The sequence below is a fragment of the Lepidochelys kempii genome, chromosome 2 (assembly GCF_965140285.1).
Source record: "Lepidochelys kempii isolate rLepKem1 chromosome 2, rLepKem1.hap1, whole genome shotgun sequence".
Lineage (NCBI taxonomy): Eukaryota > Metazoa > Chordata > Testudines > Cheloniidae > Lepidochelys > Lepidochelys kempii.
In genome coordinates this window covers 210,850,992-210,876,418 of record NC_136381.1, presented here as the reverse complement: position 1 = coordinate 210,876,418, position 25,427 = coordinate 210,850,992, and the positions used below count along the sequence as shown (strand labels likewise).

The following is a 25,427-nucleotide window of genomic DNA, read 5'->3' as shown; positions in this document are numbered from 1 at the left end:
CTCTGTCAATAGTGCATCATTCCCTATCCATTACTCTGTGGGACAGAGACAGTCTTTTTGTTCTGTGTTTGTACAGTGCCTAGCACAGTGCGGTCCCGTTTCATGACTAGCGCTCCCAGGTGCTACGGTAATATAAACAACAATACTTCACCATAGATAGTGCCACTGACATCTGATTACTGACCACTCCCCACTGAATCTTTTCCTAGTTGAGGAAGCTTTTCCCCCAGAATATAAGCTTCCCTTTGGCTTTCTGGGCATTCACAGGAATAGGGCTGTGCCTCTGCCCAGCTTCACAAATCACATGAACATGCATGCACATTGCTGTTTGGCTGCTTATCACCACACCTTATCACCACAGTGTTCAGACCTGTGATGAACTCCCGAACTGAACGCCTTTTATTTTGATCAACATCAACCACTGCTCTTAACCATTCTCCTTCTAACTTTTACTCTGTCCTCCCACAACCTTATGAGGTCTGTCATCTCCCCCACCCATACACACAACCATAGCCTTGATCCCAGCATCATCATCATCAACAGCCCCTGTTCCCCCCCCCATTATATTTGTAATTAAAACAGAATGGATAATTGATATTTTTTTCCAGTTTGGTGGCCAAACCAAAAACATGGAAAAAAACGAATCTGGGGTTGGCCCAAAAGAGAAATTTTTCATTTTTTCCTCACCAATACAAAAACAAAAAATTGGGGGGGAGTGTCATTTCAGTTTTGGGTGTTTTACCATTTCAAAAATTAAATCCGGCTACATTTCCAAAATGAAATGTACTTTCAAATGCAACAAAAATGTTTTGACTTAAAAACAAAACAAAAAAACAGCCAAAACTATTTTCCCTTTACATTCAACCCAATTATTCAATCCAAGTTAGCAAATAGTTTTGGTCAACTCAAAACTGCATTTTTTGGCAAATAAACTAATTGTCTGAAAAAATTTACCCAGCTTTATTTGTAATCTCATCCACACATGCATCTCCTGGCTACACGCTTCTTCCTAGTTATATTTAAATATCTTTAGTCTCATGCCTCAGAAAGTCACGCTGTCTTGGTCACTCACTTAGGCATCTTGAGCTCAGTGACTTTCCAGACTAGTTTGCTCTATCCTTTGCTGACTCTTCTTCCCCTGCCATTGGTCATTGGCTACTTGATCTGTATTTTGACAAACAAGGAGAGACACTGTGTGTCAAGAAGAGACAAGCTCCAGAATACTTCAATCTGTCAGAGAATGGTTGAATAAAGGAACGATAAAAAGAGATGTGTGAACAAATGGCCAGGACTTAACTCTATTAAAAGGGTCACACAGTACCCAAGTGCTCAAGGGATACAACTAATGACCCCTTCTTCAGTTTGTTCATGCTTTAAGGAGTGCCAGAGTTAAACATATGGCAAAGAGTACACACATCACAGCGCTTGAAACAGCCTAAGAAATACAGTAGAACCTCAGAGTTACAAACTGACCAGTCAGCCACACACCTCATTTGGAACCGGAAGTACACAATCGGGCAGCAGCAGCAGCCACACACACACACACCCCCAAAAGCAAACGCAGTACAGCACTGTGTTAAATTTAAACTATTAAAAAAAAAAGGAAAGCAACATTGTTATTCTGCATATTAAAGTTCAAAGCTGTATTAAGTCAATGTTCAGTTGTAAACTTTTGAAAGAACCACCATAATGTTTTGTTCAGAGTTAGGAACATTTCAGGTACGAACAACCTCCATTCCCAAGGTGTGCGTAACTCTGAGGTTCTTCTGTAGTAATTACAATGAGTTATTTCATACCCTGTCTTGGATATAACACTGGGTAAGAAAAAAAGAATTGTGGCTTTATGGGTAGGCTTGGCAGAATTCAGTTTTTATTTTTTTCTAATTTCATCTATAAATATCTATTTTTATTTTTAATAACGTGTTTAGATTTATCCATGTTTATTTTTACAGTTGCTGGAAATTAAGTGTGTGGGGGGTATGCCTAGGGTTGGTGCAGTGCTGACCAGAGGGGGCTCCCTGCATAGCCAAGTGCCATGTGCAAAGTGCAGGGGTGGCTGCAGTCCTGGCCCAGCAGAGCACCAACCTCTGGCCAGGGCTGCAAGGAGCAGGATGAGCCACCAGCTGTGGGGTGCTGCTGAACAGCTCCTGCTCAGGGATGGCTTCCACATTGATGGCTGGCGAGTGAGTGGAGCAGAGCAGCAGAGGCCTCCCTGTGCTGCTGCAGGGACAGTGGCACCCAATCCCTGCAGGCACAAGATGCAGGGAAGGCTGCACTCCTGCAAGAGCAGCGCAGAGAGAGACACCCCCACCCCCACACACTCCTGCTGCGATGAGGAGGAGGAGGAGCTCCCTGCTGTGCAGGAGGCCACCCTGCTGCTGAAAGGCTCCATCTCTGGTCAGGAGCCATTCAGCAACAGACTTCTCCTCCTCACGACCATGACCATGACCATGGCCAGAAAGCTCTGCTCTGTCCTGCCAGGACTGCAGCCTTCCCAGCAGGGATCAGGTGTCACCAGTCACAAGGCAGCACAGTGAGCCCTGCTCTGCAGCTATGCTGTGTCCCAGGAGAGAAGAGAGGGAGCGGGTCCATAACAGCAGGGCTGCCGAAGGCTCCCTGTGCTGCCACAGGGATAGACAGACCTGATCCCTGCAGGCACACGGTGGGGGTGTGGCCACACTCATGCCAGCTGTCCCCGCTGGATGCTTTTTTCCCATTGATTTCAGTGTATTGGCTGAAATTTCCATTTACCGACATCTACCAATTTAAATCGAATCCTGCCACGTATATTTATGGATGACAGGGATGTTTTACAAAGCTATACGGGGGATCAGGGGAAATGCAGTCAGAAGTTTACAATGCCTGATACTCCAAACTAAGAAAAAACAGGAGATAGCAGATATCTGAAGATTAGTTTTGACAAATGGTTTTAACACATTGGGTTTTGACAGATTGGTAGGTGATTCAGAGCCAAAGTGAGTCTAGACTGGTATCACTTACACCTTCTTCTGTCCCCTCAAAATGTAAGCGTGATGGGGTGTACAAACCACACCCTGGGACAGAAAGAGTTATGAAGCAGCTCTGGGCCCAGGTGACTGCTCCCCACAGCTGCAGAGCCTGCTCCAGCTGGAGGAAATGTTTAAAAGGGAGCCAGACAGCTCAGCAGTGGGGAGGGAAGCTCCTGAGCAAGGGCACAGCACAAGCCCTTACTGTAAGAGAGAGGCCTGCAGGCAGCAATTATTACAGGCCCTAAAGGTGGGTACAGGGAGGAGACGCAAGTGAGAGGTAGCTGGGAGCTTTCTCTCTAGGGGTGAGGGCTAAGAGAAGCATGGGATGCAGAGTCCTCAACTGGGAGCCTCATCGGAGGCAGGGGCTAATCAGGGACTGGAGCCTGATGGAAACCCTGGGTAGAGGGAGAGTGTGACCTCCTCCAGGAGGTGAGAGTAAAACCCAGGAACTTGGACCACTTTGAACCTGGGGCTAACCCACAAGGAAGGAGGTTACTAGCTGAGCCCAGCTGGGCTGCAGATTCAATTGTTTTTGCTATTTTTTGTTGGACTTTGATGCCTTGTGGGAAAGTGAATGGCACTGATAGGAAGTGGCCCAGGGAGGCAGCCCCGAAGCACTACTGCGTGTGTGCTGTCATTGCCTGGGTCAGAGTCTAGTGGAGAGGGAGGGCCTGGGCTCCCTTACCAACCATGCTTTTTGTGGAAGGGGCATAAACCCCCTTTTCGCCCCCTGAAGAAGAGGAGAGGCTAGAGACACTAAGTCACGAGTTACAGGCCTACCACCATAGCGGCCTGGAGGTGGGCTGAAACCCCTTCTTTTGTGGGGATGTTAGACTGTATATATTTTATTGAACTCTGTCACCCCAGAAGGGAGGCCCAAGTCGCTACCTACCTAAAGGTGGACTACCACAGCACTAGAGTGATTGCTGGCGACGGATGCCATAGATGGGGGAGAACTGGGACCCAGTGCCCTAACCCCTATGCAGCACCACCAGTAAGCCCAACCCCCGTCACAGTAAATTATACCAACTTAAAGTCCCTAGAGACATACTCAGGATATTCACCCCAACTGTAGCATCTGATGGGCAGTGAATGGTACAGCTACCCCAGGGCATGCTCTTAATATTGACAAAGAAAGCTAGGACTTGCACCAGTTACCTATGTTTGGAACTGGGTCAAGCTCCACTGGTGCAAATTGTGTCTTTCCTTGCCTATACTTGGGGCTTATATAGGTGCAGTTACTTCAGAGGCTGCCCATCAATTGCTGGAAATAGGCATATTCTTAATGTAGATAAGGCCTTAGATTCAATGTTCAAGTACTGACCTATAACTTACACTCCTTACGCATCACCTCTCAGTTTGGCCAACTGAAACTATGCAGGTCAGAGAAGATTTTGGCAGTATGCATACATCTGCATACCAAAACAATGTTTTAGTTATTGGCTTTTAAGGAATCTCCATACCCACAAAATTATTTGGACTTATCTTTTCAGTAATTTCTCCCCTTTTCTTACCTGAGTCTTAACTGGCACAAAATGATATTTTAGGACAGTTATGTAAATGCTGCCACCACCACCTCCACAGCTTTCAGGATATTTAAAGACAATTCTCCCCCATTCCCCCCAAAAGAAATGGCTTAAACTCTCCCTCCAAGGAAAATAAGATTTTCAAAAAAATTTTTTAACCCTTTGATGATATTGTGTTCCAGAGCTGAAAATGTGCAGAGTACTAAGCTCACCCCATTTTGAATATCAAGATATTAAAAAGGAACAATGACAGGCAACAGAAAAGTAATTTTTTTTTGTGAGCTGGAAACAGCTTCAGTAAACTCCAAATACTCAACAGAATAACCACAAATGCAACGGATTTATTTTTTTAAAACTTCGAAATTAGTTACAGTTTGTTTTCCTGATCTTATCAGAACAAGTCTGTACACTTTGATCTAATTCTCTTGCCAAATAATTCTCTAACCCCATGTTATTATTGCAAGTAAACCCATCTGATGGAAAAGGTTTATGCACTAAAAAGAGGTGAACAAATAAAAGTCAAGATACTACTGTAACTGGAACCCAAAGATTTTTTTAATATCTAGATTATGTATGGCAGGGAATTAGGAGATCACATGACATTTGGCAACCATTTTCCTTGATGACGTAATTTTTTGCAGCTTTCAATTTTTATAAAAGCCCTCACCCACTCAGCATTTTTCCCGTACCCTCGATAATACAATACAGGTGATGTACATTAGATATATTGTCTGAGGCAAAGAGGAATTATGCTGTTGCATAACTTAACACGTATATGGAAAAATCAGAGAAAAAGTACAGTTAAAAAAAGGGAAAAAATTACTCGTTATAAAAGCAAAAATAACATATGCACTTCTATATTATTTTTTGTGCTGAAGAGGAAATATTGCCAAAATGACAAATCCCTATTACGGATAGTATTATTAGATCTTAATTAAGGTTTATTCATAGCTGTGGTGAACCCTCCACCAGTCTGCACAGATCTCTTCCATCTGCCAGAAAACACTGAATAATACTGGAATCTAGGAACTCTCAGCTTTATGAGTATGAAAGAAATCTGATTTATACAAAAGCAAGTAAAGGTTATAGTCAATTTGCACATTATAGTGGCAAAGTGCCCTTAACAGTATGTTCATAGTTCAGTTGGAATGCAGTGTTTTATCATAGAATCATAGAATATCAGGGTTGGAAGGGACCTCAGGAGGTCATCTAGTCCAACCCCCTGCTCAAAGCAGGACCAATCCCCAATTAAATCATCCCAGCCAGGGCTTTGTCAAGCCTGACCTTAAAAACTTCTAAGGAAGGAGATTCTACCACCTCCCTAGGTAACGCATTCCAGTGTTTCACCACCCTCCTAGTGAAGAATTTTTTCCTAACATCTAACCTAAACCTCCCCCACTGCAACTTGAGACCATTACTCCTTGTCCTGTCATCTTCTACCACTGAGAATAGTCTAGAACCATCCTCTCTGGAACCACCTCTCAGGTAGTTGAAAGCAGCTATCAAATCCCCTCTCATTCTTCTCTTCTGCAGACTAAACAATCCCAGTTCCCTCAGCCTCTCCTCATAAGTCATGTGTTCTAGACCCCTAATCATTTTTGTTGCCCTTCGCTGGACTCTCTCCAATTTATCCACATCCTTCTTGTAGCGTGGGGCCCAAAACTGGACACAGTACTCCAGATGAGGCCTCACCAATGTCGAATAGAGGGGAACGATCACGTCCCTCGATCTGCTCGCTATGCCCCTACTTATACATCCCAAAATGCCATTGGTCTTCTTGGCAACAAGGGCACACTGCTGACTCATATCCAGCTTCCCGTCCACTGTCACCCCTAGGTCCTTTTCCGCAGAACTGCTGCTTAGCCATTCGGTCCCTAGTCTGTAGCTGTGCATTGGGTTCTTCCGTCCTACGTGCAGGACCATGCACTTATCCTTATTGAACCTCATCAGATTTCTTTTGGCCCAATCCTCCAATTTGTCTAGGTCCCTCTGTATCCTATCCCTGCCCTCCAGCGTATCTACCACTCCTCCCAGTTTAGTATCATCCGCAAATTTGCTGAGAGTGCAATCCACACCATCCTCCAGATCATTTATGAAGATATTGAACAAAACCGACCCCAGGACCGACCCCTGGGGCACTCCACTTGACACCGGCTGCCAACTAGACATGGAGCCATTGATCACTACCCGTTGAGCCCGACAATCTAGCCAACTTACTACCCACCTTATAGTGCATTCATCCAGCCCGTACTTCTTTAACTTGCTGACAAGAAAACTGTGGGAAACCGTGTCAAAAGCTTTGCTAAAGTCAAGAAACAATACATCCACTGCTTTCCCTTCACCCGCAGAACCAGTAATCTCATCATAGAAGGCGATTAGATTAGTCAGGCATGACCTTCCCTTGGTGAATCCATGCTGACTGTTCCTGATCACTTTCCTCTCATGTAAGTGCTTCAGGATTGATTCCTTGAGGACCTGCTCCATGATTTTTCCGGGGACTGAGGTGAGTTTGACTGGCCTGTAGTTCCCAGGATCCTCCTTCTTCCCTTTTTTAAAGATTGGCACTACATTAGCCTTTTTCCAGTCATCCGGGACTTCCCCCGTTCGCCACGAGTTTTCAAAGATAATGGCCAATGGCTCTGCATTCACAGCCGCCAATTCCTTTAGCACTCTCGGATGCAACTCGTCCGGCCCCATGGATTTGTGCACGTCCAGCTTTTCTAAATAGTCCCTAACCACCTCTTTCTCCACAGAGGGCTGGCCATCTACTCCCCATGTTGTGATGCCCAGCGCAGCAGTCTGGGAGCTGTCCTTGTTAGTGAAGACAGAGGGAAAAAAAGCATTGAGCACATTAGCTTTTTCCACATCCTCTGTCACTAGGTTGCCTCCCTCATTCAGTAAGGGGCCCACACTTTCCTTGGCTTTCTTCTTGTTGCCAGCATACCTGAAGAAACCCTTCTTGTTACTCTTGACATCTCTTGCTAGCTGCAGCTCCAGGTGCGATTTGGCCCTCCTGATTTCATCCCTACATGCCTGAGCAATATTTTTATACTCTTTCCTGGTCATATGTCCAACCTTCCACTTCTTGTGAGCTTCTTTTTTATGTTTAAGATCCGCTAGGATTTCACCATTAAGCCAACCTGGTCGCCTGCCATATTTACTATTCTTTCGACTCATCGGGATGGTTTGTCCCTGTAACCTCAACAAGGATTCCTTGAAATACAGCCAGCTCTCCTGGACTCCTTTCCCCTTCATGTTAGTCCCCCAGGGGATCCTACCGATCCGTTCCCTGAGGGAGTTGAAGTCTGCTTTCCTGAAGTCCAGGGTCCGTATCCTGCTGCTTACCTTTCTTCCCTGTGTCAGGATACTGAACTCAACCAACTCATGGTTACTGCCTCCCAGATTCCCGTCCACTTTTGCTTCCCCCACTAATTCTTCCCTGTTTGTGAGCAGCAGGTCAAGAAAAGCTCCCCCCCCTAGTTGGCTCCTCTAGCACTTGCACCAGGCAATTGTCCCCTATGCTTTCCAAAAACTTCCTGGATTGTCTATGCACCGCTGTATTGCTCTCCCAGCAGATATCAGGAAGATTAAAGTCACCCATGAGAACCAGGGCGTGCGATCTAGTAGCTTCTGCGAGTTGCTGGAAGAAAGCCTCATCCACCTCATCCCCCTGGTCCGGTGGTCTACAGCAGACTCCCACCACTACATCACTCTTGTTGCTCACACTTCTAAACTTAATCCAGAGACACTCAGGTTTTTCTGCAGTTTCGTACCGGAGCTCTGAGCAGTCATACTGCTCCCTTACTTACAGTGCTACTCCCCCACCTTTTCTGCCCTGGCTGTCCTTCCTGAACAGTTTATAACCATCCATGACAGTACACCAGTCATGTGAGTTATCCCACCAAGTCTCTGTTATTCCAATCACGTCATAATTCCTTGACATCACCAGGACCTCCAGTTCTCCCTGCTTGTTTCCAAGGCTTTGTGCATTCATATATAAGCACTTGAGATAACCTGCTGATCACCCCTCATTCTCAGTATGAGGCAGGAGCCCTCCCCTCCCAGACGTTCCTGCCTGTGCTTCCACCCAGTATCCCGCTTTCCCACTTACCTCAGGGCTTTGGTCTCCTTCCCCCGGTGAACCTAGTTTAAAGCCCTCCTCACTAGGTTAGCCAACCTGCTCGCAAAGATGCTCTTCCCTCTCTTCGTAAGATGGAGCCCGTCTCTGCCCAGCTCTCCTCCTTCATGGAACACCATCCCATGGTCAAAGAATCCAAAGCCTTCTCTCCGACACCACCTGCGTAGCCATTCGTTGACTTCCATGATTCGACGGTCCCTGCCCTGGCCTTTGCCGTCCACGGGGAGGATGGATGAGAACATCACTTGCGCCTCAAACTCCTTTATCCTTCCTCCCAGAGCCACGTAGTCCGCAGTGATCCGCTCAAGGTCATTCTTGGCAGTATCGTTGGTGCCCATGTGGAGAAGCAGGAAGGGGTAGCGATCCGAGGGCTTGATGAGTCTCGGCAGTCTCTCCGTCACATCGCGAATCTTAGATTTTGATTTGTTCTTATTGTACGTAGATTATGTGCTCAAACCCATGTGCTCAGACTTTGTGGAAGAGGACATGATTTTCACTCTAAGTCACTAAAACCCTCTTTAGCCATTCCTTGTGTTCTATTTAGGTACTTACATAGCCCCTATCACCTCATTATCTGAATTCTTCTCAAGAATTTTAGGATTTAGGCTCACAACACCCCTGTGAGGTAGGGGCATGTTACTACTAAGATTTACAGATGGGGAGGAGACACAGAGATTTATGGCAGCACGCAGAGTACAGACACTGCAGACTTAGCTAACACAAGTATAAATAGCAGTGTAGATGGTGAGTCATGGCGTAGACGAGCAGAGTGCCCTACACACCTGAACCCTAGGGTATATACTCTACATGGTTCTACACTCCCAAGCAGTGCTGACCATCTGTACACTGCTATTTTTAGCAGTGTCGTATTCCGCTGCCTGAGCCTTAACCCTCTGCCTCCCCATTTCCAGAGCCTTTCAAACCTCAGTAAGTGCGGACACAGCCTTCTTTTCACTGTGGCATGTAGCTACACTACCCTACATGCCACCACAAGCGTAAGTGAGATCTAAATGACTTGCTCAAGGTCACACCGAAAGTCTGTGTCAAAAAAGGAGGAACAGAGCTCCTGAGTTCTAGTCCAGTGCCTTAGCCACAAGACCATCCCTTCCTCTTGTGAGAGCTAAAGAGGCATCCAGCCTTAAAGGGTTACAAAATCTAACAAGGTCATTTGAGTGAATAAAAAGTATGCAACTATTACTATTTCTGTGAATGCCTCTGTGCATGTTGGACAGTGAGTTAGCAGAAATGTTAGTTTTGTGACATTTCAGTAAGGGGATAAATATGCACAGAAGTTTATATAGAAATCAAATATGAAGTCTGAGAACCAGGTTTTTGCTCTGAAAGACTGAAAAGTCACCTGAAATTATTCAAAAGCTCCTGAACAAAAAGCTTATGCACTTTCTGGCAAGAAGGAGCTGATGGGTGCTGTTGTCAAGTGGGAGATGTAAAAAAAATTTTTTTTATAAAGTATTACCCTTCTATTACAGTCCTGAGACTACATGCAGATTACTGGCTATTTCTGCTCTATGAAATAAGAGCCCATAAATACTCCTTGACTGTGATCAGTCTTGCTTTGGGCAATATAGAAATGTTTTCCCAAGCTTGCAGTTATCTGATAAATCACTATGTACTGTAAATGAATATGTACATAAATCTGTACAAACAAAATTCAGGGTTGTTTTTTCTTAAATGTTGCTGTCTCTGGTGTATTTAGTGCAGTAGAGTGTGTGAGCAAGCCCCAAAAGCTCCTGAGTGGGGGAGGTGTCTGCTATATCCTTAATGAAATTTTGAGAATGCCCCCATATCCCTCCCACTGCTCCCATGAAGCCTCAGATCAAGGACACCATTATCCTGAATGAGTAGGATTAGCAGTCTCCCTATGGAGTATGTTAATGTCACTGTTCAAATGGTGAGATGAATTGCTGTTAAGCAACTTGAGGCACTCCTCCCACCTCTACTCTCTCCCTGGAGCTGAGTGTGCTGCATTCACAACACTGCAGGCCTCCGCTGTCTCTATCAATGAGAAGCTTGGACAAATAATAGAGTAGACTATACCTTGTGATGGAAGATGGATTTACAGTGAGTGTGATTTTTTTTTCCTCCCAAAAGGAATCCATCAAGTCTAGAAAATCAAGAGAAAACTATGTAGATATACCTATATAGCATGGTGACTAGTGCCCTATAAATCCTATATAGATACTGACAGATTGATTCAGCCTGTCTAAACAATTGATTGCACTATGAAGATTCAAAGTGTCCTGACTTGAGATGAGACAAAACCAGAACCTCCAGCCAATTTCCATCCACAAACAATGATGTTTCAGATAAAAGGAAACCTAGATTTGAATCACCCGTTTCTGATTTTGCAAAATCAAAACCCAACCAACAAGAATTTGCACTTGCAGTATCAAACCATGGTCTCTTCACCCCAGCTCTGTTTATTTCCTTTCCCCCAATCTAGACTACTCTAACTAACTCTGTATAATTACCTACTTACTGTAGGTAAACATCATAGGATTCTATATTGCAAAACATTGTGTGTGTGTGTGTCTGCGTGTGTGTTTATTTCACTGGTTTCTGCTGTGATAGTGGGTTGTATGTTTTTGATACCTGTCCACTTTGTAACATTAAGAATATTTGGTGAAAAAGGTAGGCTACCTATTAAAAGAGAGCCTATAACAAGATATTAGCTTCCCTACAAAGGAAGAAATGCAGCACTAGTGCTACTGATTTCCAAAAAATATTATAAACTTTAATTCTCTGTATGTTATTCTACCCTGGACACAGGTGCACAGCAGGGAGGTCGGGGGGGAGAAAGAGAAGGAGTAAGGATCTGCCCCGAATCCCCTGTGCATCATGCCTCAGGGTCAGACCAAATCGCTGTCCCTGAATTCAAGGAGCACAGGATTACTCCTAACATAGCCGAAGGGGATAGAGAAGGATGAGTAGGTGAAGCTATTGGTTCCCTGATTCAAGGCCAACCAGCAGACATGCAGAAGGTAAAGTGTGATGCACCCATTAAAAGGGGGGTAGCAGTTTGCTTCCCCCCCAAGCACTGGAGAGCGCTAGGAGGCATTCTGCTTCTTGCAGACAGACTGTCTCTAGTACTCACCTGGGGGCAGTGCAGCTCTGCACTGTCCCCAGCTAATGGCTGAACCTAAATGGTATAATCCAGTCCTTAGTGCTTTGAAAATCCTTTTAAGGTTTGATGTTAAGCAGTCTGCTGAAAGAAGTAACAGATGCCTTTAACATTGCTATTCATGATCTTCCCGATTTAATTCAGAGTAGCAGCTGTGTTAGTCTGTATCTGCAAAAAGAAAAGGAGTACTTGTGGCACCTTAGAGACTAACAAATTTATCTGAGCATAAGCTTTCGTGAGCTACAGCTCACCTCATCGGATGCATTCAGTGGAAAATACAGTGGGGAGATTTATGTACACAGAGAACATGAACCAATGGGCGTCAAGAATTATAACATTCAAAAACCAGTCGGAGAACATTTCAATCTCTTTGGTCACTTGATTAGAGACCTAAAAGTGGCAATTCTTTAACCAAAAAACTTCAAAAACAGACTCCAACGAGAGACTGCTGAATTGGAATTAATTTGCACACTGGATACCACTAATTTAGGCTTGAATAAAGACTGGGAGTGGATGGGTCATTACACAAAGTAAAACTATTTCCCCATGTTTATTTCCCCCCCCCCAAACCTGTTCCTCAGACCTTCTTATCAACTGCTGGAAATGACCCACCTTGCTTATCACTACAAAAGGTCCCCCCCCACTCTCCTGCTGGTAATAGCTCACCTTATCTGATCACTCTCGTTACAGTATGTATGGTAGCATCCATTGTTTCATGTTCTCTGTGTATATAAATCTCCCCACTGTATTTTCCACTGAATGCATCCGATGAAGTGAGCTGTAGCTCACAAAAGCTTATGCTCAAATAAATTTGTTAGTCTCTAAGGTGCCACAAGTACTCCTTTTCTTTTTCCCGATTTAAGTCATTCAACACTTTTCTAAGTCACCGAATGAAGCCATAGTATTTTTCTTGCATCTGGGATCTCTATTATTCTCACAAGTCAGAGTATTCCATATTCTACAGTGAGCACATCAGTGAGGGACAAAAGCTCGGAGCCCCCAAGCATGCAGTTTTAGAAAATGTATTCCATAATGGGCACCAGGTCATTGCTAATTTCAAACCCCGTTTCATGTTTTCACATGCAATATCCAATTAAACTTTTTACAGCTTGTTTAAAATGAAATCCATAGGTCTGCACTTGAGACCTCATTTTCATGTGCTGTGAATTAGAATACAGAGGGTGCTGTACAGAGTGGTAGAAATACTAATCAGTGAAGAAAAAGAGGACACCTGCTTTGATTTAAATTAGAACAGTCAACAAAGATTCATTAAGGGCTTGGTTCTTCATTCCCTTGTTCTTTGTGCTTCCATTTACATCCATGCAAAATGAGTGCAAAGTAGACATTAAATGTCACAGAATTCTCCTCAGGCTCCCAGGGGTGGCAGTGTGTTACACCCACTTTGCAAAAAGAGCCCTTGACTACACATGATGCAAGGTGGTGAACAATCAGGCCCCAAGGGCCTTATCCTGCTCCCACCGAAATCCATGGAAAAACTCCCATCAACTTCAATGGATTCAGAACTGGGCTTTAAAAGGAGATCGTGCTTAACAAGCAACAGAGAGGCCACAGAGAAGAAGTAATGGACACAGTTTTGGGGATTTTAGGAATGCTCGTGATAAAAAGGAAGAAAAACAGGAAAAAGATCTACACAAAAGGTAAAGCCAGCTTTGCCTTTCCATTTTTTGCCATGGAATAGATGAAAGAAGCAGAAAACCCCCTCCAGGAAGCAAAAATCTGTTGATCTGAGAGGATTTAACATCCCTGCACAACCATGCCTCCTCCAAAAAGACCTCTCTGCAGCTGGGGTTCTCACAGTTAAAGGAGGAAGTAGTATGAGAGCATCATGGCTGGACAAGGACTGGATTTTAACAGCAATATTCCCCAACTAGCCTCCAGGAAAATATCCTGATCCAAGCTTTCAAACCTTCTTAGAAAGATTGTTTTGCCCACAAACCAAGGGGAAAGTATTGGAAATGAAGCAGCACCTGGGGCCAAATAAGGCCTTGTCTACACTTAGGATTTCTATCATCACTGGGCAGCTGCCTCTGTACCTGGAGCAGTACTAATCCTACTACAGACAGGATAAATGGAAATTTGCACTTGTGCAGCTTACCGCTGCTGCAGAGTAAATTCTGATTTATAGCAGCATTGCCTGTCTGTACTAGGAGCATTCTCCGGGTCAGCTACACTGGTGACTGGCCACTGATTGCTGTAACCATGTCAAATCCTCAAAGTAAACAAGGTCTAAAGTTCAGACTGAAGCCATACTGCCATGGTGGACAGAAAGGAGAAGAAAGCAGTATGTACGGTCCGGTCACCATATGAATGCCCCAGTCATCTGGGCAAATTATCAAACCTCATATGCCAGAAGGGATGATGTGACAGAAAGCCATGAGTCCCAAGGCCACAGAGTTTTCCAATGAACTTTGGCCCTTTTAAAGCTTTTAGTTCAGGAGAGCCCTGATCTAGTCCTTGGTAAGAGCCAAATGTAACATCCTTGTTTAGTATCAACTCAGAGAAAGAAATGAGTAAAAACTGACTAATGCTATAGCTATCGCCTCTCAGGGAGGTGGAGTACCTATGCCAACAGGAGAAGCTCTCCCATCAGCGTAGGTAGCGTCTTCACTAAGCGGTACAGCTGCACCACTGCAGCTCTGTAAGTGTAGACAAGGCCTGAGAAAGGACTTCATGATTTGGCCCAATGTGAGGTACAGGATAAAAGTACTTCTTTTGAAACTTGAAGACAGTTGGGTACTTGTGAACTGGGCTTGAGCGCTACACATCACAAACATTATTAACGTTCCTTTTAAGTCTTCTTTCTAGGTTTAGGAAACTACTTTCTTTAGCTTAACACAGAAACATGGACAACTCAGTTCATTCAAGTTCCCTGCATGTGTGTGGAAGTAACTTAAGATGGAAGGAAGCACCTAGTATAGAGTCAGGGTTATAGGTCTATACAATATATGTGTGCAATATATCAAAAATGTGGAAGAAAGAACATGCAGAATATCATGCAATTTCCTGATCATAGAAATACGGAGATGAAATAGTAAATACAAAAAAAGGACAGCTTTAAAAACAGATTACTTTGGATTTATGAATGGGCAATTCTGCTTCTCTAAAGGGAGAAAATGACATTAATTCATCAGACTAGAAACATAAGCAGATAAGTGATTTATGCAATTCAGTCTACACAGATGTATGATAATGAATCTAGGGACAAAAATAAGAAAAGGTAATATGGCCAAACCCTACAAAACAATGAGCTGGAGAAAGATATAGGAGTTAAGCTGACAGATAAAACTTGAAAACATTTAGCAAAAAGAAAATTCCAGGAAGCATAAATAGATGACTCACACAGAAGCAGGAGGAAAATATTCTATTATTGTATTATAAAAAGGCTACTAATTAAATGGAGAAGGTACAATTAAACATTTTTAAGAGCTTAATTTATTTTAAAAGCTTACAGAAACTTGGTCTATATGCTATGGAAAACAGGATTTCACAGAAGTCTACAAACTTCTGAGGAGAACACAGGATGGAGTACAATATTTTGCAACTGTAGGGCTCTGAAAGAATGAGAAATTCTCTGCTTTTGCAAACTAACACAGCTCCATTGGATTCAAAGATGTTGTGCCAATTTAAACAAGCAGAACATTTGCACCCATGTTTTCAGTACTGGTGTTTACTTGAAGTATAACAATATTAGAATTCTAGAAGCATTTTTAAGAGATTGTGTTTGTTCAAAGGACTGTTAAAATGGGAGCTGGGTTTCCAAATTGGACCACTGTAGGAAACTCTTCCTTGTGGCTCTCCCATCTGGCAGGCCAACAATGACACTCTGACAAGTGGGGTAAGGGAGGAAAATGATCCAGGAAGAATAAAAAGATTGAAACCAGGTACTAAGGTATGGGGAAACAACTTGGCTCTTAAACATGTCTGAGGACTTTTCCACTTAATTGACCATACTGATTCTTTGAAGCAGGATCTAACTTTTTTGTTCTTTGTTTGTACTGCACCTAGCACAATGAGGTCCTGGTCCATGACTGGGGCTCCCAGGCACAATACAAATAAATAATCAAAGAGGTTTAACAGCAAATCAAGGCTCAGAAGAGCTCTGTACAGAGAGGAGACTCCTGCTTGGTGCAGTGAAAGAGCAGGAGAAGTTATTGTGCCTACTTCATTCTTACTGCAATAAGTTCTGTTCAGCTGCTCAAGCGAGTGGTTCTCTTCTGTATATTCCTCCCAACACTCTTACATTCAGGGTGCAAACTTCTACTGTGTCTTTCCACACCAACCATCTCAAAGCACTTTGCAGACATTCATCAACTGCAGTAAGATTCACTGTTTGGAAGTATGTACTATCGTAAACAGTTCTGACTCCCAGTTTAATATTTTAACCCCTAAACAAGGCTATTTGAGCTACTGTCAAATCCAGGAACAATGAGTCATCAACTTAAACTAAGTAAAAGAAGGAATAGCACAAGAAGTATTTATTTGGAATTTCCTTCTATACAAAGTAGTTAAACATTATGGAATAAACTACTAATTAGTAAAAGTTTTTTAAGATTAGATCACACATGTGGAGGAAAGAAACTACTGTGGAAATACAACATAACTCAAAGGAAGGGGTTGTACATCCTGGTATCCTGTAATTCCACATGTTCCTACATTATGTGAATAGCACTGCGTGAGAGCCACAAATTTTACTCCTCTTCACTGTTTTACTTTTACAAAAACGAGGATCTTTCAAGCCTTTGATTGTGCATTTTGCACAGCTTGTAACAGGCTATCCAAAACTTTGGTGGCACAAATAGGATTTAACTGAAATATATAAATTAGGGACATTCAATCCAAGGTCTCTCTGCATTAGCTGAGGACAAAGCAGAACTAATTGTGATAATTATGGGACTCATAAATCAGCAATTAAACTCACCTCAGGTCTGGATTAAGGAATAGGTAACCTAGGTATAAGGCCAGGGCCCAAATCATGGGGAAGCCCAAGTTGAGTTTTGCTGCAGTCCCGTGCAAGAGATCACAATACCACTCACTCAAATTTGGCCTCCAAAGCCGGCTCTCCAAATGCCTACCAGATTTACATCACCCTGACCACCCTAAACAATGAGGCCAAAGTTGACTGGGTACTGGAGTCACTAAAATAAGCTGAGGCCTCCTCCTTCCCAGAGGAAGGTACATAAGAATCAGCACACATGTAGAATATATTACCTTAACAGTTGCTGTCAATTATATTAAAAATTCCAGGGCTGTTTGAATCTTATGATAGCTCCATCAGATGTGTCATTGCTGGCAACATGGAGTCACAATTGAGGTTGCCTATAAAAGTTTCACTCCAGATTTCCTGACTTTTAAATATTTATTCTGAGTGAAATATAAAATACTACTGTTTTAATTAGGTTCCTTTTACTCAAGATGTCTATATTTAAAATCTTAACTATATTAAAATTTTCTTGTCTGTGTATCTACCTATAGGATAATGAATGAGGATTCCATTCAGATTAAACATTCCACACAAGAAGAAAAATCCTTGATGTTAGAACTTCTTAGAAACAGTATCTTTTCTTCCAGCAACACGATAAAGAATCTTTAGGAACAAACTCAAAACGTTACACTGTCAAAGCCTCATCAAAACAAACAGTTCTGCTAACCAGTGCAATTTCTGCTTAAAGATACATTTACAGCCAGGCTACCACAGTTAACTGTCTGCTGAAGGGATGCAATAACAAATATTGGAAGAGGCGCATGGAAGACTGTATGTACATTTCAAGTATAGACAGAACACTTTTCATTTCAGGAGGGCAGGTCATCCATGAAGATAGAATTGAGCACAGCAGGAGAGAAGGCTAATGGAAGATTCAGTGCAGCGATAGTTATGGGGAAACTGGTGTCTTGTTGAGAACACACAGAACAATGCTAACGGGAAAACTGAATTCCCTCAACTTTACTATCTCTATAGGTTACCCATTAGGATGTATTTCTAAGTAGTTGCTTAGAGTAAATTGATGTTTTTAAACATGACATTCACCTGGATATATATTTAATACACATTGTTTTGTAAGAACACCAGATCCTGATGCCTATTGTTTCTTTAATATTTCAGATGAAAACAGAGGCTGGGCAGTTCATTTGCTTTCAGTTTCTATAATGTAGTCTTATTTAGGGCTAGATTCTAATCATCCTTACTCGTATTAAGTAATCCCTTACTTGGTGAGTAGTCCCACTAAAGCCAATTGGCTAGATGATTTCTTAGACTATACACCTACAAAGGGAAGTGAGAAAGCCCCTTACACCTCTCCATGGGCTACCTAGACCTTAGGTCTAGGCACAAAGGAGCAAGTGGACACTGTCCACCGATGCCAGAGTGCCTAGACAGGGAATGGATGCAGACTTGACTTCATCCCTTAACATGCCCGTTAGCACAGCTGAGAAAACATCACAGTTGTCATAAGTAGCTGCTCATATAGGCCAGCAGTAAAATACCAAATTCACATCCCTGGAGCGAGGGATGAACTGTGCTTCAGGAGGGAAGTCTCTGAGGGTATGTCTACACTGCAATTATACTATGGCTGACCCATGCCAATTGACTTGGGCTTGTGGGGCTCAGGTTAAGGGGCTGTTTAACTGAGGTGTAGACTTTCGGGCTCAGGCTAGAGTCTCGGTTCCAGGATCCTGCAAGGTGGGAGGGTCCCAGAGGTCAGGCTGCAGTCTGAGCCTGAATGTCTATACCACAATTAAACAGCATCTTAGCCCCGGGGCCACAAGCCCAAGTCAGCTGGCACAGGCCAAATGTGGGTTTTTTTTATTGCAGTGTAGACATATCCCAAGGCACAATTCTTCCCATTATACAGCTTACACACCCCACCCCTTCCTCTAGGCTCTGCCTAATGGCATAATCTAGCCCAATAAAACTAATTGAAGAGAGTGGTACTACTCAACATGAATAAGGACAGCTGTCTCTCAATGGGCTGAAGCGGTCACTCTGCAAAACATGCAAAAAACTTTCAAAGAATAAAGACTTAAGAAAAAGTGAGCACTTACACCCCTTTCCATTTTTAGAACTGTACTATATTCTGCTGTGCATTGAAATCACAGACTCCAGTAGGACAGTTGACACAAAAGTTAGCCTATGCCAGTAGAATGACCAAAATCAGCAGCCAAGATACCACTGAAGTTCTGAAAAATCATTACCAAAAAGTATCTGGTCCTAAAACCTGTACTCTTGCTGAATAATCCTAAAAACACAATTATAAACCTTTATTTGTATAAAATTGTACTTTCATAAGCTCCTAAATGTTCAACTGTGTTTTGCTAATGCAGTTTAAAGATATGTGGAAATTTTTGCAGATGCCTACAGTTAATGGATCTACCAAGGATCAGTTCAATTCAAGGATCAGCCTGGCTAATTGCTGTCCTCCCTCGGGTATGCCCATTGGTATAATTACATATTTAACTGCAAGAGACAGGAGCATATATACTATTGAACAGAACATCATCACATTCTCAAGTAAGATTTCATCACTCCCTTTTGCTTTGTTGTTTGTGATTACATTAGTGTTGATTGACTTCTACTTAAGCAAAGAATAATTTTTCAGCTGACCCACGAGAAGTCTCCTTGTACTGCAGAGTAAATAAAAATGGGGGAGACATGCACATTGCATTTCAGGACTCAAGTGGGTCGCAGTTTTTTTTCCCCTTCTTTAGAAGTTTTAAATGAGTATGTGACCAAAAACAGCATCTCCCATCAAATGAAACCTGAACAAACAATCTGCAGCAGGAGGATAAAAAGGTTACATTGTGCTATCAGCAAAGCAGCTAGTATTTTAATGCATTTTCAGTCTATAGTTATTATTTGAATAAATGCTTTTAAAAGCAATGAGCAGCAGATTGCTATTTTCTTCAGTTGAGTCAAAGTAAGTTTTGGTTGAATACACAATAATAATAAAAAAAGAAACTGTAAAAACTCACTATTTTAAACCCAATTATAATTCATGTTGGAAAGTTCCCAGTAATATTTTCTGCCAAAATATTATAAAAGCAGAATAATTTTCTCTCAGGTTCTTTAAAAAAAAGTAATGGTACTTTAACCATGTATCCCTTTAAAAAAAGAAATCTGAGAAACATATCTTTAAAAGAAAAGCATTTCACAAAAATGACCAACTTTTTGTCAGAAAACACTCTGAAATCACTCCCCTAACCTGAGGGAGAATGGCTTCATGCCTATTATAAGCTAGCAAGGTTTATCAGTTTTTGTTAATGTTAATAAAATAATAATGATAAATAATATGCAAATCTTATTCCATTTTGATTTTGTGAATTTGAAGGAGGCCCATTTGACATGACAGAACAGATGTAACTCAATGTGCCATGGGACCTAAAATCAAATATTTTTTATTTTAAGTTTACAACAAAGTAGAAAACATCTTTCCTTTCCCTTCTAAACAAACAAATGAGAAATGTCTTACTTGTTCTGTCTTCTCTGGTTCTTTTCTATCCACCTGCAAAAACTGACAGTTTTCCCTTGCCAGCTTCTGAACTAGTTCAATCCGTCCAATGTCATCTCTTTCCTGGAGCTTGCATAAAACCCCTGCCTTGAGGGTTGGAGAAAGAGCAAATAAATATTTAAATCCACAATCCCAGGACATGACAGTGACACAAGTTTTAACTTTACAATAAAAACATCTGTTCTCTCATGTTCACTGTAATTCTGAGCTTTTTGCTGAACTAGAATAAAATAGTTGCTTCTTGGGAAACAGCACAAGAAGTTCTCAGGCACAGCTGATTTACCCTATGTACTGTATCTACATTAGGCAATTGAAGGCCGGGCTAGCTAAATCAACTGCTATTGTGTGTGACTGATATACTTGTATTTTGTTTGTTCCTGTCAACCTATTTCCTGTTACATAAGAGAACCATAGCAAGAGGTTAAAAACTCATGGGAAAGTTAGCCAGGAACAGTTCTGGAAAAAAAGGATGGAGTGCAATAGAGTCATTCCTAAAAATAACACAGCAGAACCTCCCCTTTCTCAAATGCTGCCACTTCTTCATGTATGTAAACTACATCATTTAAATAAAGTTACACAAAATTAATTCCTCCATTATAAAGGAGGTAAATACAGTGTATTAATTAATTCTTCAATTCTGTTTAAAGGAGGACAATGTGGCATACGTTACAACTAGCACTAGATTTCAATTATTTTAAACATAAAATACTACCAGTTACTCTAGCTGAGAACCATGGTGGTACTTATTTTGATGGTATTTTGTTTTGGTCTACAGCATTGGCGTGTGTTTGTAAAAATGGCAAAGCTCTCTGGGGCAGGGGGCTGTCTTTTTGTTGTGTTTGTACAGAGTATAGCACAATGGGGTCCTGGTCCTTGACTGAGGCTCCTAGACACTATGATAATACAAATAATAAATAATAATGAAGGCATAGACACACTCTTCACACAGACATTTCAAACACATAGCTATCTGAGACCTCACGTGAGCCCTCACTGTAAAATATTATCTATTATCATGTACCTCTATGGTACATGTTGCTTACTGCAAAATCAGTGGCCAGTCATGTTCTATCACCATCCATGACCTGATCACACACAGGGCCTCTGACTTTAATTGCGTAATTGAGAACTGGCTGGATGACACTGCAGGACCATTACTAGCCCAGATGTTTCCTGATGGCTATCAGCATGAACATTGGGAGGTTCAGGGAGGGGATGTGTAAAGACGGGAGGTTGCAGGGAGGGAAGGAAAATGAGCTTGTGCCCTTTTTACATTGTATAAAGGCAGCCTGAAAGGGATGTGCGGTGGGAAAGGAAGGTTTTAAACATAGAAAATCCACACATACCCCATCCTTTCTCACGTGTGTAAACTGAATTTATCTTAATCTCTATGGCAACTGGAGAACTAGGAAGATTATAATATCACAAGAAACAAGAGAGACTGAAAGCTGATGAACAGAGTAGAGAATTATATTCAGAATATTTAAAAATCTGATTTTTGTATGGTTTTGTTAACATCTATTTGACTCCAATGCCTAACAAACATTTAGGACAAAATGATGTCTTTGTGAAAGATCAATCATTTAAGCTGTGACAGCCCAAAGGGCTCTCCCTCCCCCCACCTCCTTTAAAAAAAAAAAAAACACTGAACACTCCTCAGGCCTTTATATACAGCATAAAGAAGCAAAAGATTTTAAATATCCTTGGAGGTCACTTTCAAATACAGGATATGCCCCACTCTAAAAATGGATTTGCGAGACTAGCCCATCTTTTATGCAGTATATTTGTGGGGCTCCTGAAAGAAGGTAGTGAGACAGCTAGGCTTGCAGTGCCATCAATATGCTTATGACTCTGATCTACATGTCTCTTTTCATCTGAGATCGATGACACACTCTCATAGCTACAGGTGGTAGCAGTGACTAGGGCCTTGATGAAAGCTATCTGTCTGAAGCTGAGTCCAGACAAGATGGACGTTACATTGTTCAGCTGGGGGAAACATCAGAAGGAAGCAGTGTAGGTAACATCTGTATCCCTACCTTACTTTTGATAATAAGGTGAACAGTTTAGGCTTCCTATTGATTTCATGGCTGTGTTTTTGATAAAGTAGAACCAGTAGGCAAGAGTGCTTTTTTCATCTACTTTTGTCAAGACGACTGACTCTTCATCTTGGAAGTGATCTCACCAGCAGTGTCATGCCTTTCCCATCTGCAGTTTAGAGGACGGTAATACATTACAGCTGGACCACTTGGAGATTACAGCTAATGCAATGCGTGTCCGACCCCTTACTTGGTAGAGATTCTAGCTGAGTGCATGACATCTATGCTCCATAGTTCACATTAGCTTCCAACCCAGGTACAATTAAAAATTGACCTATAAAGCCATGCAAGGTTCGAACCGGACTACCTTAAAGGCAGTCTCCTCGCCCTTTTTATGTTCCATTTTAACAACTGAGATCACTAGAGTGGCCCCAAGATAAAAGTCCCAATATTTAAAATGTCTGTGGATTGAGGCAGGACATTTTTAGTGAAGAACACCATATAAATGCAATGCCCCCTCAATGAGTCAATAAATGTTTTTTGACCTTCAGCATACGTTGCAAGCCTTCGGGATTTATTAAAAAAAAATTTAAAAAAAATTGAGGGAGTAATTAGGATGGGGGGAGGATTACTCCTTTTTCTATTAATCCCTTGTAAAGGTGGTGCTAGCCCACTGGGGGACCTTAAGCAGGAATACTGGGGGCCCTAAGCTGGAACTAACAAATACATAAAAAAGCGAATAGCAGGCCCCCTTGAGCTGCTCAGGCCCTAAGCAATTGTTTAGTCTCCTTATGCCTAGTGCTGGCACTAATCCCTTAACTGATATTCACACGCTTTGTTAATTGCTAGTGTGGTTTCTGCTCCGTAAATATGTTTAGACGGTATGAAAAACATCTCATAAATAAAACAGACATTAACACTCACACACATACGCAGTATGCACACTTCAACATTAAAGATAACTAAAGATTTAAACTCTATCTTTATTTGGATAATTTAAATTCACAATGAGTGTGCCCAATTTTGCCCTCTGATATAGCTATGTAATTCCCACTGAAGTCAAAATTCCTGTCTGAAGGGACAATTAGTCCCACGACTATGCTGGCCAGATAGCAAGTGTGAAAAATCAGGACGGGGGTGAAGGGTAAGAGGAGCCCATATTAAAAAAAGCCCCAAATATCGGGACTGTCCCTATAAAATCAGGACATCTGGTTACCCTACCCACAATGTTCAAGTGAAAAGAGCATCTTGGAAGAAGAAAACTTGCCAAACTTCCCACCTTTTCTCAGTGGAACAAAATAGAATAATTACCTCCTTCCTACATGTTTGAGCATAGTGAGAGTAGAACCTGATCTCGTTACCTTTGCCACAGAAGCAGTCTTTGTTCACATAAGCAATTTCATAGGATTACATGGTCCAGTTCCAAATAATGGCCAGTTTATGAATTATTGTTCTTTTATTTAAGGTAGCAAGGCGAACACAATAAAATGTACTTTACTGTGGTTTCAGCAAAAAAGAAAGACAACATTAAAAATCTGCCAGGGAAGCTGAGGCATAATCAATGTTGGAAGTAGACAATATTTTCAAATTCAGCCTTAATTTGATTGGTGTAATTAATGCGAGCTATAATATAAAGGGCTAAATATTTTTTCATAATTAAAACAGAAGGTACAAAACCCCTATTTGTCATTGTGATTTCTCCAGTTATTCTGACTTTCTATAGTACTTGGAATAATTTTTCTGCTAACTAATGTAAGAATCCATCTAGGTCAACTAATTAAATTATTCTGATAGTTTCTGAGAGCCGGTTATGAGGACGCAATAAGATTTTAATATTCTTGGTCATTTTCACTTGTCAATATAAATTTAATTTTCAAACAATGTGTTTAATGCTGTTAAGTAAAAGAGTTAGAGGCTAGCCTTCCTATCAGCAAGTGCAATTTGTACCCACAAAAAAAACCCCTCTGGGTGTAAATCTTGATACTTGCTCCTCTAACAGGTAGCTAGAGGTGCAAGTACTGAACTTTAGATCCACAATTTATTTGCGTGCAAATTGCATAGGTGAGAGTTGTACCGGACTTTAGTTTAAATAATGTCAAAAGAATTTAAGCTTTATATTAAGCTCAGTACTGTTCATGGCACAAAATTAAAGGTGTGCATTTAATTTTCAAAATAGCACAAGAGATTTCACTGTCCCTCCTTATACAAAGGGAAAATCAGTTAGTCACTACTGTGGTTTGAAAAGCAAAGATGTTGACTCTACAAAATATTTTTCTGAAATGTACTCTGGAAAATATTCCCTTTTGAAAGACAAGAACACTGAAATTAACAAGCTAGAAATGAGATGAAGGTGAAATAGGAGATTTCTAGGCAGATAGGAAGGCATATTATTTTCATCACACTCAATTTTAAAAGTCACAGGGTATAATCCTCCTCACTCTTACATCAGTGCAGTGTAACTCCATAGACTTCACTGGAGTTACTCCTGATATACACCACCATGAGAGCAGAATCAGCCCCACCCCACCCCCAATTACTTCAGAATTTTGCATTACAATCACTGACTCTTTATATCTCTCCTACAAACAATGCCATTATTACAGTTTTCAACTTTGTCAACCTGCAGACTAAGGAGCCCATGCCCAACTCCAGCAAACATTTCTGTGTATGTGAGTGATATGCAAAATGTGTGTAGACCCACTGAACTAAAAGGGACTACAAGTGCTTAAATCTAAAATACAAGCATAAGTGCCTAAATTAGAGTAATGACAACATCTGCTCTTCAAAGACTATCCTCAAACTCTATTACCACACTTATTGGACACCGGCCATTTATTTGTTTAATTGTAAACATGCTTTACAATGTTTGTCAAACTCAGAAGTAGGTTTGCACTCAATTGAGTAATTGGATATACTGCCACTAAATTGTTATTGTTTTTTATAATCTCTCCATGTAATCTTATTAGTTTGCTGTTTATTAGCTCTTAGCAGGCATAATGACCTTTTTGTTTTCAAAATCTTTGTTAAAAACTTGAATGAACATTCATATAAATTAATT

At 41.7% G+C, this 25,427-nt stretch overlaps 1 protein-coding gene across 3 annotated transcripts in view; it reads right to left on the bottom strand.

The window, feature by feature from the left end:
* The window catches only part of RAPGEF5 (Rap guanine nucleotide exchange factor 5), a 219,318-nt gene that overhangs the window by 109,002 nt on the left and 84,889 nt on the right, over positions 1-25,427 (bottom strand). For all 3 annotated transcript variants that reach the window (XM_073333743.1, XM_073333740.2, XM_073333742.2), the window contains exon 9: positions 20,295-20,420. In XM_073333743.1, coding sequence (XP_073189844.1) covers positions 20,295-20,420 — 126 coding nt within the window. The remainder of the gene's footprint in view (positions 1-20,294; positions 20,421-25,427) is intronic.